General features: G+C 40.5%; 1 protein-coding gene and 1 pseudogene across 6 annotated transcripts; both read right to left on the reverse strand.

Annotated features, from left to right (window-relative positions):
* Nucleotides 1-7,435: 7,435 nt before the first annotated feature.
* Nucleotides 7,436-12,539, reverse strand: LOC127347230 (uncharacterized). Of its 6 annotated transcripts, XR_011742849.1 has the most exons (5): nucleotides 12,194-12,539; nucleotides 12,039-12,092; nucleotides 10,803-10,872; nucleotides 8,398-8,747; nucleotides 7,436-7,668 (listed from the first exon to the last, which is right to left on the reverse strand). XR_011742849.1 is itself a non-coding variant. In XM_071818803.1 (4 exons), the coding sequence occupies exons 1-4, from the start codon at nucleotides 12,535-12,537 to the stop codon at nucleotides 8,638-8,640; spliced, it is 561 nt and encodes a 186-aa protein (XP_071674904.1). In that variant the 5' UTR covers nucleotides 12,538-12,539; the 3' UTR covers nucleotides 7,436-8,637. The 6 variants fall into 6 exon arrangements, 2 of the variants coding, with proteins under 2 accessions (XP_071674904.1, XP_071674905.1); XM_071818803.1 differs by having other exon boundaries at nucleotides 7,436-8,747; nucleotides 12,211-12,539; XM_071818804.1 differs by lacking the exons at nucleotides 7,436-7,668; nucleotides 8,398-8,747 and adding an exon at nucleotides 9,846-9,932 and having other exon boundaries at nucleotides 12,211-12,539.
* LOC139830779 (uncharacterized) lies at nucleotides 8,965-9,760 on the reverse strand (annotated as a pseudogene).
* Nucleotides 12,540-12,774: the final 235 nt, after the last annotated feature.

Below are 12,774 nucleotides of genomic sequence, written 5' to 3' on the forward strand. Positions count from 1 at the left end.
TTATGAGAGTTCACCGCGAAGAAGGAGTATACCCCGCTTACTCCCCGTGCGTGGATTTTATGAGAAGTGCAGGAATCTTGCAAGATGTTCAAAGTCTAATCTCTCGTGCAGGGTTGGATGATTTTGTTGATGGTGAACCATGCCAATATGCAAAACTGACTATGTCTGTAGTGCAGGATTTTAAAATCAATTGGTCGCGATCTAACCCCATGGTTCAGTACAAAATTTATAATAAAACTGTCAACTTGCCATTCAATGATTTTTGTGCAGCAATCAGAGTGCCGCAATGGGGATCATGCGAGAAGATAAGAGGATCGCCGCAAGAGTTCTTGGACCTTTTCAAGATGATTTGTCATGGAAGAAGCTTCTCAGAGGATGGTGGTAAAATCAGTAGCATTCAACTCCCAGCTATTCGCTACTTTGCTTATTTCATCACCAAGTGCGTTCTAGCAAGAAAGAATGGAAGTAAAATATCTATCCAGGATTTAGCCTTTCTAGCTGCTGCATTACAAGGTGATAAGACTTATAACTTGGGTGCTTTGATAGCCAACACACTTGCTACTAATCGTGAGAAGGGAGGAATTTGTGGAGGTCTCATCGCCTCTCGTTTATTAGCTATGCATGGTGTGGAACCTCACCACCTTGATATTCAACTTCCCATAGAGAAACTTGATATAGTCTCCATGATTAAGCATGAATTTGTTTCTGATTCATCTAATTTGAGCAACCTGTCTTATAGAATAACATTTTACAAGAAAGCTTGGAGAATAACTAAGAAAACTGAAAAATTAGTAGGATTGCCTGCACCTGCTCTGTTTAACCTTGATTCCAGGGAGGATAGGTCAGTCACGGAAAGTGCAGTTAATGCACACATCGAGGGAGGAGGCCATCGTGCAAGAGACAACACGAAGGAGGACGAGGAACACCTCGAATCGTCATCCGATACAGCAAGTTCTTCGCATCCACAAGCTGGGCATGAGGAGCCTCCACGCTTTTCTTCTGCATCGGGACTTTATTATGACTACGCCATGTATGATCCACCGGCATGGAACCCAGACCGTCGTTGGGGTTGATCTCCACTTAGGCCAAAAGCCTAAGATTGGGGGGAGGTATACCAGCATCACTCATTCTTTGCATATTATGGTTGCTGGATACTTGTACATACTTGTTTAGTTTCTTTGAGTGGTTTTCTAATGAGAGGAAGATGATATTTGGGGAGGTGCTGCCTGAAAACAGATTCTGGACTGTTACTAGAAAAATTCGTGCGCACAGCCAGAACGTTATTTTGAGCTGCCAATTTTTGTGCATGTTACCCAGGTTGTTATCTAACTTTCATTAGTTGAACACTTTTCGATCTGAGCAACGGAACATTTTTGTAAAAATCGATTTCTGTACTATTTGATATATTATGTGGGAACATTTTGATATATTATGCGTTTTTTTTCGAGTTCGTATGCAACCAGAAATCCACTTTGATGATTTTCCCACGTAATTTTACAAAAAAAGTCGAAATTATTGTTTGTTAATTCTCAGTGGTAAAAGATGACATAATACATAGGCATCTTGAAGGGATTTATTTTTTGAAATTTTTATCTATTTTTTATATTTTTTACAGAGGTTAAAAAGGCGATCCACGGGGGGGTGGAGTTGCATGGAACTCATGTGCGCCACAGAAATAAGGCTTTCTGTGGCGCACCATCCCACGTGCGCCACAGAAAGTCTTAATTCAGTGGCGCACCAGGACCAGTGCGCCACAGAAAGTCTTAATTCAGTGGCGCACCAGGCCAGTGCGCCACAGAATGTCTTATTTCTGTGGCGCACGTGATCCTGTGCGCCACAGAAATAGTGAAACCAATGATTGGGGCTGGCCCCACCAAATTTCTGTGGCGCATGGATCCCTAGTGCGCCACAAAATTAAGCTATTTCTGTGGCGCACCGTGTCTGGTGCGCCACAAAATAACTTTCTGTGGCGCATTTTTGGTGGTGCGCCACAGAAATAAGCTCCGCCTATAAGGGTTTTCCTACTAGTGATGGAAGCCTCCTCCTTCCTCCATGGTGACGGTTAATTCTGACGGGGCGTTCTTTCCTCAAGAAAGTACTGGAGCTGGAGGGGCTGTGATTAGATATTCTAATGGAAAATTTCTACGAGCTCATGCACATTGGTATGGTCTTATAACAAGCCCGCTTGTGGCAGAAGCAATTGCTTGTATGGAGGGTTTGGAATTTGCTCTGAATCAAGGCTACTCTAGTATTGTGCTAGAAACAGATAGCCAAGAGCTTCTCAATCTTTGGCATATGCGTAGCAAAGATCTGAAATCATGGGACCTTTGGAAAGGATTAAAGAGTTGTGTGAACGAGCTGTGAAGTTCAGCTTTGTCCATGTACCGAGGCACTGTAACTCTGCTGCACATCTATGTGCAAAACAACCGAGTTCAACTCGTGTGTCATGTGTGTGGTCAGGAGTTCCTCCAAATTTTATTGTAAGCTGTCTACAACAGGACTGTTACTTCATGGTTAAATATTAATATGAAAGGATCCTTGATTCGCAAAAAAAAAAAAGGTTTTTTTCTTGGGCAACTTTTTTTACCTAGTGGTGATTAATTTGGAATATTGGCGAGGGATTCATAGCCTTTGGATTATTCCTGTACGGCTAGGTCTACATGCAATCAAACACAATGTGTCAATGTCCAGTAGGTAGAACTACCATGCAATCCATCAGCTCATATGATCTCATATTTCCTTTGCGAAGATTTAATATTATCCTAATTAAGTCACTTACAACAATGGAAAAATTGCAGGAGAAGCTGCATTTATGGAAAGATTTTAAAGGAACCTAGGACCTCAATTCAAAATGAAAATATTGGTCTTCCCAATGAACAGAATAATTCCCCATCTACTGAAGCTAGTACTTGTCTTGTCGGTTGCCACTCCTACAGTTAAGATATGTTTTTCAACCATAAGAGTAGTCAAAACATATTTGCGCAACTAATTTGAAATAAAACCTCATTTGTTATGTGGAAAAATGTGGAAAAGTATGAAATGAGGAAGGTTATTGATATGGTCATTGATCGCTTTGAGACCATAAAACAACGTAGGAAACCATCTTGAAGGTAATGGTCTTAACTTACTAATTCAGTATACAGTTTTATTCAATATGTTTCTAAGTGTGATATTTCTTTCCTTTGTAAGCAATTGAGATGTACTGAGGCATCTTGTGGCTTACATTGCCCTTTTCGATTGTGTAATCTTTGGTACTTTACTATTTATTTGTCGAATGATCAACTATTGTTTCAAGTGGGCATCCTAAATTTGAATTTTTGGTAAGCATTCTCATCATTACGTTTCATTTTGTATTGAGAAGTTGTTTTTGTAGAATCATACTCCCTCTGTTCCTAGATATAAGGTAGATATAAGGTGTATAGTTTTTGGCACCGAAATTAAGAAACACATGTGGAAAGAAAACTACACAAGGTTTTGGCGGAATTGATCCTGGACAATTAACTTGATAAAATAGAGGAGTTTTCAAAAGACAGGGAAACACAAGCAAATCCCTAAAAAAAATATCCACACAGGTTGTCCAAAATAATATACTTATATTTTGGAGACTTTTCTAAAAAAACACTTTACATCTTCTATCTAGTAACAGAGGGAGTAATATTTTTTATATATATTATTAGACATGGAACACTCGGACATTTTTGTCCTAGGTCAGTCCCTGCGTGCTATGTTAAAGGTAGGGGGCGCTGCCCCCGGCACCCAGGTATTAGTACCTGTTAGTTAGGTATGATTGGGTCAGCACCTTCGTGCTAGCCACCCTCAGTCTACCTAACGGGGCCAACGCGAACAGGGCGGTCGGACGGCGATGGTAGCATCAGCCGTCGGAGTAGCCATCGCGATGGGCTACCATCGAGGCCAGCTACACAATCGTAACCCACTTGGCAGAGAAATTTTGCGTGAATTGGGTCGATTGATATTTGTTACTACTATGGTTTATTCTCGGTCAAGGACAAATACTTACTTTCTTTCAGCGACATTTTTGTGTATTAGAATCTTTCCTACGGAAATTTGGGCAAGGTTATCCCAACTAGTTTATGTTGCTAGTGACGAGATTTAATCTCGGCAATGTCTATTGTCATGGACTTGGGTTTTTTGGGAATAGGGTGGCACTAGTGGTTTCATCGGCTGGTCAGACAAACAAGATATCTGACATATATTGATGGTGGGCAAAGTCGCAGGAACAACTAAGGTTATACTGATTGTGGTAAAAAAAAGAGTATTGGGTGCCCTCTCTGGCGGATCCTCCTATTCTTTATATAGTAGGCTAGGTCCCGAAGGCCAACTCGGGTCGGTTACAAATTACAATGTTGTTTTTACTTTACGGACTATTACTTGCCTATTTTATCTAGTTCTTCGGCTTCGGGTGTTTTGGGGCTTCATGAGCTTCGCATACTCCTTCCTGGATCCGTACCAGGGATAGCCAATCTTGAGGACTCAATATGATATCCCCATGTCAGCTAGTGATTGTAGTTCAGAGATTTCAGTAATCAACCGACAATATCCACATGCATCTTCTCTTTTGTTTGTAGTTCCCAGTATCATCAACAGACCTTTCTGGTTTTATCTCAGAATGAAAGTAAATACCAAAGTATGTGGCATTTCATTTGTTTGTGAGCGCTTATTTGTTGTATTGCACGTGTCGGGCATGTAGCCGCTCCAGTGTCATATTCTTCTAATTGATTGCAATTAAAGTTAGATACATTTTTTCTCTAAAATAGATTGTGTTGACAAAAAATATACCACGATACATTTATGAGACTCTAGAAAGATTTGTCAATTCGTTGTCTGACACAAACGATTGAATGTGGGTCATGAGTTTGGCACAATTTTTCTCTATTCTTCTAATTGATTGCAATTGAACTTTTATATATCTTTTTTCAATTATGTATTCATATTTTCTTACATTATGCAATGAGAAATATATAATGTACTAAGGTATATATAATGCAATGAACACATTCAGAATTTTCTACACCTGATTTCGTGGTTCCGCTCCCGCTCCCGCTCCACCAAGCCGAAAGGGGTGAGCTGAGTGCATCCAATTTAGAATGCATGCTAGGTTCTTTGTCGTTCCAAATTGAAAAAGAAGTTTCTTTTTCTCCTTTTTTTCCTATAGGAATATTTAGAACATCTAAACAAAGAAGGTATATGTTTATTTTTTTTCCACGGTGCTTAACCAGGCCGCTCTCACATGCCTATCCAATCAGTTTCATGTATTTGGAATGCTGTTTTTTGTTGGCATATGTTTTTTCTATCATAGCGAATAGAGCTTTTCCTTGGGCGAAAACCACTAGTTCGACTGCTGACACAATCTGCATTTGATGGTATATCTAGGTGACTAGGTTGTTTCGCCACTTTTTTTCCCTAGTGTTTCTTTGTGTGTGCATGGAGCTTGTTGTTGGCGTTCCTTTTCTCCTCTAGTGTGTGCGCATTGAGCTTCACCTGGGCTTTCCGATGGGAGGGATGGTACGTACTTTCCTTTTACCATAGTTTTAAAAACCGGACCGGTGACCGAACCGGTGAGGCTGTTGGTTCAAGTTTTTACCGGTTGAACCACTGGTTCACCGGTTCATTGTCTGGTTTTTAAATGAAGAAATATATTTTTACTTATAAATTCTGCAATAATGAAATAGTTGTGTGTGCAAATATATTTCAGACTTGCAATTTGATCGTAATACTTCACATATAGTGACATAATGAACTCGCCATGTCTAAAACTCCTAACCACATGTATGCTATTTTCATACAAAGCCCGTGTTAGGGGTCCTGTTGGTTCAGTTTTAAGTGACATTCCGTGTGTAGTAGACGATAATACAAGAAAAAACGTGTACACAAAGCAATCATAGCTCAACATTTTCCACCGTGCACTTGTGGTTAGGTGCAATGGTTCCAACGATTGTTGTAGAAAAGGTATTCATAATTTAATTTGGATGGAAAGAAGCATCAATAGAACGATTTCTGTGTACTTAGCAAAAAACGACTGTATTGCAGTTGGCTAGTGCTTAGTTTATTAGTTAACTTACCGGACCTGAGTTCGAAACCTGCTGTCACACATTATTTTTCTCAGCCTGGTTTGCAACTGGTTCAGCTGGCCTGGTTTATTATCCGGTTCCAAGGAAAACCGCCCGGTTCGATCCGGTTTTACTGGTCTAGATGCGGGAGCGGTCCAGTGAGCTTAACAAACCGACAGGGTCGCCGGTTCCGGTTTTTTCCGGTTCAACCGGTTGTCCGGTCCGGTTTTTAAGGAGTTGGCGAGGTTGTCGTGTTGCCATTTTAGACATGCATGCAAAAGTTTGGTTTTAAAGTAAAATTATCTCGTGAACCGAGGCATAGTACAGATGGTTGCTGGGTGCTGATACCTGTGTTACCTGCGAGATCGTGAGTTCGAGTGCTAGCGCCCGCTCTCTCGCCATACACACCAAATTACCATCAATTGAATTGCTTGGAGGGCTTCTTACCCCCAAGTCGCATTTTTAAAGTAAAATTATCTCAAGAAAGCTCATGAACCTTATCCATAATAAGTGCAGGTAATTTAGAATGTATGCTAGGCCCCTTCTTTGATTGCAATTAAATCACCATATTTTTCGTAGGTTTTCGTCTAAAACACTAAACTCGCACTAAGTATGAATTAATAGAAATTCTGGCCATTCGGGCCCATATGCAAGGCTGATGTGGCACAGCAGAGACTTGAGAGGAAACATCATATATAGTGGTTTTTGCCCAACCACTTATCCTCCGAAATTGAATAGCAAAATTAGAAGCTGCATTTCTAAATATGCAAAATAGAAGGAAAATGGTATTCTAGTATGATACTCCATCCGATCCATAATAATAAGTATCGGGATTTTAGTTCAAATTTATACTAAAATAAACTAAAACCCTAACACCTATTATGAATCAGAGGGGGAAGCAATTAATATTATAATGTTTCTCTAGTGCAAGATCCATCATTCTATTCTAAAAATTGAAATACAGGAAGACAACCCATAATGCAGAACAATCTAATCTTTGGCATGCATAATACCATTCTGATGTTTAAGATAGTAGTCCAAAACGCTCGCAGTCACCAAACGCTGGTTAGCAGTCACCATGAGTTATCTTCCACTTCTTGCCAGTCACAACACCTAGCTAAGGGGCCCTAAGGGCTCATTTGGACGCATGGGTAGACAAAACCAGGGAACCACACCCCCTACGGGAATTTTCCTAGGCACGAGGGAACCCCCAGTTTTCCCTCCCACTACGGTAAATTAGAGATGGCCATTTGGACAGAAAAGGAAGGGAACGGACGGGAAAATTAAGAAACAAGCAAAATTCAAAAAGAAAGCCAGAACTGTGCGTTTTTTCACAATAGATTTTAAAATTCGGGCACACAAACTAATACAGAAATTTCAAGGAACAGATTCAACCATGCCAACATAAGCATAAATTAATCTTTACACCTCCAGAAAAATAATGACTCCAATTCTCAACCGAAAATCAGAACAAGAAATTCTCAACCGAAACTTCAATTCTCAACTGAAACTTCAATTCTCAACCGAAACTGCATAGTTTCATTATGATTTTTGACTCTGATGACATTCACTATGAAGTTTCAAGATTCAAATGCTGGTACTGCAAAACAGAAGTATGAGATAGTTACAAAGTTATGTTGATCAATATAGCAGTTTTGACCGAAGTGAAATGAAGTGTAAGATAAAAGGAGACACTTGTTGGTCACTTCTATGACAATGAAAACAGCTAGTCCCTGTCAAGAATTACCATAAGCAACAGATATGTGAGCATCAACACCTCAACAACCAAGCAACATATGAATTTCATGAGAGAATAGTATTCAGCAAGCAAGCAAGATATAAAAATTTGCAGAAGGCACCTACAAACTGGCCACTAGTTTGTACAGAAAATGCTAGTCACAATACTGAACAAGGACTGCAAATGCATATTATAATGACACTCTAGATGCATTGTTGTAGATGGACTAGGACTTACACACATATGTAAGAAACAAGTCATCTATATCAACTGACCGAGCATGGTAGATTTAATGGTGCAGTTCATGCCATCAAAATTTGATTAACATTGATCTACCATAAGATCAACATACAAATGTAGAAAAACAACTTCAGATTGAAATTATAATATGCTACCAACTTCAGCTAATTAAGCAAGTCACTAGCAGTAGTGGTTATCAAGTTAATTCTAAACCAGTATGCTAGTGTAGAACAAATTCAATGTAACCCCTACTATTGTACACAATGATATTGCATAATCACCTCAGATACAAGAGCACAAAAAACATGACAAATACAAAAGTGCAATGCAAATAAGTTCTAAAATTCGCACCTTATACTTTCTCCATCGCAGAGATTTCTTCTTTCAACCAGAAAGTCTGAAGGATTGGGTCCTTTGTGTTGAGGAAAATATCTCAATTCAGCTTGCATTTGAAAATTCGTAGCAACTTTGACTTCTGGAAAGGCCCTCCATGGTTTCTAGTGCCGCCACACAACTGGCAATGGTGAACTGGTCTTTTTTTTTTTGCTTCGGTTCCTTCATTTCTTCGACAAATGTCTGACTTTGCTGCTTTTAGAAGTCCACGTAGTCTTCAAGTACTTGAGCTATCTGTCTTTGTTTCCTTTTCTTCACATGCTCATCTACTTTCTGTCTAGAGCTAGCACTTGTTGTCGGTTCTGCCTCTTCACCATGCATATTTGAGGAATGACCAGCATCATGAGTGGTAGAGAAGGGATTTAACATTTCATGTTGATTTGTAGACGAGTCAGTGGGCGAAACAACATCACTTGTTTGTGACATTATGCTCTACTAGTATCTCAGCTAAACCCCTCTCATATGAATGACTCTAAGATGCTTGTGATGTTTCTCTTACCATAGCTACAATATTCAACCAACAAATGGTACAACACAATCAAATAACACACAACTAATAACAATATATTGTCGTGTATGACACAATCAAATAATGCACAACTAATATCCAAATGTTCAGATAAAGTATAGAAATGATATTTTCCAACTAGTTGTTATAATTGGCCCACATCTGCAGCGCAATCTGATCTCTAAGATCATTTGCAGTGTTTAACTCAACTTGGTGTTGGTGGTGGGCATCATCTCCCTCCGGAACGTCAACATAGGTTGTTGGTGGAATAAGTGGTGGTTGGTGATACAACCAGTTCTCATTTCCATTCTGGCCTCTAATGATGCAACATGGATCCTAATTTGAGATTTGAAAGGATAATGATTGTCCACTTTCAAAAGAGGAAAACGCTTTCAAAACACTAATGGCCCTTTCAATGTAGTTTCGAAGAAGTGCATGTCGGTGGTTGAAGAGTTCTTCTTTGTTAGCATAACCAGTGTGATTACGCCGACGCCTCGTAAATTCGCCGAGATGGTACCAGGCTCCTGGATACGGGGCAAGAAAATAGGATGTGTTTCCATAACCACCATCTACAAGATAGAACTTCCCAGCGGGCACCTGAAACCCCTTGCTGATAGCAGATTGAAGAACTCCCGCATCTGATGCAGACCCTTCCCACCCACATGAAATAAATGTGAAGTTCAGATTGAAGTCGCATGCTACCATCATGTTTTGAGAAAGAGTTCCTTTCCTATTCCTAGAGGGAGCAGCTTTTTCTTCTCCAATGGTGATGGGGGTATGTGTTCCATCAATTGCCCCAATGCAACTCTGCATATTAAAGAACAAAAAACGTGGTATATTTAGAAATAGATCTGGACAAGTTTGGAAAAGTGATGGGGATATATGTATAGTGGTTCACCTGAAAATAATTAAGGCGAAAAGCGAGGGTTCGACATGATCTTTGGGTGAGGCTGGAGAGAACTTGGAACCTTCACAAATCTCTGGACTAGAGTTGGAATCAAGTTAAAAATCTCATTCATCTTGCTATGTTGGATTTTTTTTGTAAATCTTAATTGGTAGCATTGTGTGAGATCATTTACATGAACATTCCCAACTGCTCATCAACATCTACCCTTGTTGTGCCTTCCAGTAGATGCTCTCTTTTAAGATAATTTGAGACAGTTCTGAAAATCTCAGGCTCCATCCGGAATTCAAGCTTAGACCAACTCTCCTGTTCTTCTAATATCTCCTTAAACAGCTGAGCACCGGATAAAGATGTGTGGACTGGACGTTTTTCCTCATAAAGAGAAGAGTATATAGCAGCAAGCAAAACTAAAAAGAATTCATCGTCATCTTCCTCCTTCTTGCAACATGAACTTCCTATTTCTATCCATTCTAGAATCCATCACTAGCAAGTCGACTGTAATGTATAAAAGCATGTAATAAAGCATTACACAGTGTGTTAATTCGATCATATACCCATACTAATGTAGGTACCAGTAGTGGTTATCAAGTTAATTCTAAACCAGTGGCTTGCGCAGAAAAGGCTAATCATGTATGTGAACTAGTAAAAGCAACAATGCATGTCCGGAATCTATTTTGCAAGTTTAAGTCCACGCAAGTCGCATCAGTGTGTAGAGTAGGAGTAGGTAGTTTCTTAGTACTGACAAACAATGCTAAAACCACTGTGTAGAGTAGGAGATGAAACATTCACTAAAGCCTACTGCCACATGACAGAGAACCAATGAACACATGTTCCAGGCTGAACATTACATGACAAAGATTGATGTATAAGAAATACAAGAGCTGTATGGTTCGGCCAGCTATCAGTCAGAGTCGTGACCTTGTTTCAAAATGTACGGAACGAGGAGATTACCTAAGCCTGGAAGCAATCTCGAACACACAGTGTTGGTAACCTTCTCCTTTTGATTTCCCTTGCTCCACTTCTGCAGCAACCAAACAAATCAACCATCAGAATGATCCAAGATCATAATTATGATCAGAAGTATGACCAAAATAAATAAATTCAAGTATCATTCTTTACAACATGTTGTCAAAAATAGCTAGTAAAAGCATACTGCTGTACACAGGACAGAGAATCAACCAACACATGTTCTTGGGAAATACAAGAGCTACAGAGCTACAGAAATACAAGAGCTAACCATTGAATAATCCCTGCCTACTCTCCTAAATTAATGTTTTCTTTTTGATGTGGCCCTAAGCGCTACCCATATGTTTGATGAAATATCTTTGGCTGGGTGTTTCTTCAGAACCTCACATTGCATTTTCAGCTGCTTCGGATTGTCATGGTGATTTCATCGCAGGACAGAAAAAATATCTTGAAGATGCATTGACATGGACTAAGGGCACGTGGAAAATTCATGCCTTTTTTAGAACTTCGAATATTTTTTATTCGTAGTTATTGCTTGCGTGGGAGTAGAACAATGAACAATGTGAAGCTGAGACCATCAGCAGAAACAGGGAACTTTCTAATTCATTTTTCACCTTAGAACAACATGTTATCAACTCCAATCCAAAGAAATAGCTAGTAAAAGCATAGTGCTGTACACAGGACAGAGAATCAACGAACACATGTTCTTGGGAAATACAAGAGGTACAGAAATACAAGAGCTACAGAGCTCCAGAAATACAAGAGCTACAGAGTAAACTGATTTTTTATATGAGACAAAACACGAGGACCAAGATCATATGCAGTAAGATATATAAGTATTGAACTGATTTGTGCTTGGAAATAACTGCAGCAGCAGTACATTTTGTTAAATAGCAGAAACAAAACTTTATTCTTCTGGATCATGACAAGCTTACAAGTTTGATCCTACTGCTTGGGTAAACCATAATTCCTATACGGTTCAAGCCAGACCTTTGTACCCAAATTATTAGAAGGATATTACCATAGTTCTATCTGAACTCTTGCAACATGAAGTAACTGGATAGATGTATGAAATACATTAGAACTTCATGTTATCAATTCCAATCCAAACTAAAGCCAAAAGGTGCAATTACAGCCTAAACAGTCAAATATGACTGCAAGTCGAGAAGTAATGAGTATGCAGCGCATCAAAACATTAGTAGAAACCGCGATCTGATATACCTCGGTACGAATCCTCGCTCGTTTCTTGTTCCTCGCTATACCAAGATTCTGGATCTTGAGCAACAAAGATTATGAATACAGATCAGAGAAGAAAATGAAAAGGGAAAAGGCAAAAAAAAAAAAAGGTAGAAGGAAGAAGAGGTGAACATGATTACAGTACTCAGCGGACTACCGTCGTTGCTGCCGGAGCAGAGAAGATCTTGAAGGCGAACCGGGGGTACGATGGTGGCAGAGTACAGCTCCGGATCATCGAGGCGCTCCACTCGGCGAGGGGAGGAGCTTCGAGGCGATGCGGTTGCAGGTGTGGGGTGGGGAGGGGCTTGGGTCCAGTTGCCGGAGGTGGGGAGGGGAGGGGGTCCGGTTGCCGGAGGTGGGGAGGGGAGGGGGTCCGGTCGCCGTCGCCCTCCGAGCTGCCACCCGACGCGAGTCGCCTCGCGGAATCTCTTCCTCGCCTCATGGCTGGTGGAACAGGCTCCCCAGGTTGGACGCAGAATAGCATGCTCGCGGGCGTTCAAACGGTTAGGTGGGCTCGCCCGGGGCAATTCGGCCCGGGGTTTGTTCGTCCCGGAAAAAGTATGTGGCTACACCACTGCGCAGGGTTTGTTCGTCAATTGACCACACAGCTCCATATGTGGCTACACCACTGCGCATGCGGCGACTTCGTCAATCTTAAGAACCGTCGGGTCAGTTTCTTGGACGCAGTTTCTCAGAGGTGCTTATAGGGGTAGGGTGCATA

This window comes from Lolium perenne, chromosome 4 (genome assembly GCF_019359855.2).
Source record: "Lolium perenne isolate Kyuss_39 chromosome 4, Kyuss_2.0, whole genome shotgun sequence".
NCBI lineage: Eukaryota > Viridiplantae > Streptophyta > Magnoliopsida > Poales > Poaceae > Lolium > Lolium perenne.

Bases quoted from the DNA above. Each gene is read 5' to 3' on its own strand.
- LOC127347230 (XM_071818803.1), bottom strand. From the start codon at position 12,537: ATGCTATTCTGCGTCCAACCTGGGGAGCCTGTTCCACCAGCCATGAGG. The intron at 10,873-12,038 runs GTATATCAGATC...TGGTTGCTGCAG, and splicing joins GAGCGAGGATTCGTACCGAG to AAGTGGAGCAAGGGAAATCA. The intron at 8,748-10,802 runs GTAATCTCCTCG...TGCATGGTGAAG, and splicing joins GAGATTGCTTCCAGGCTTAG to AGGCAGAACCGACAACAAGT.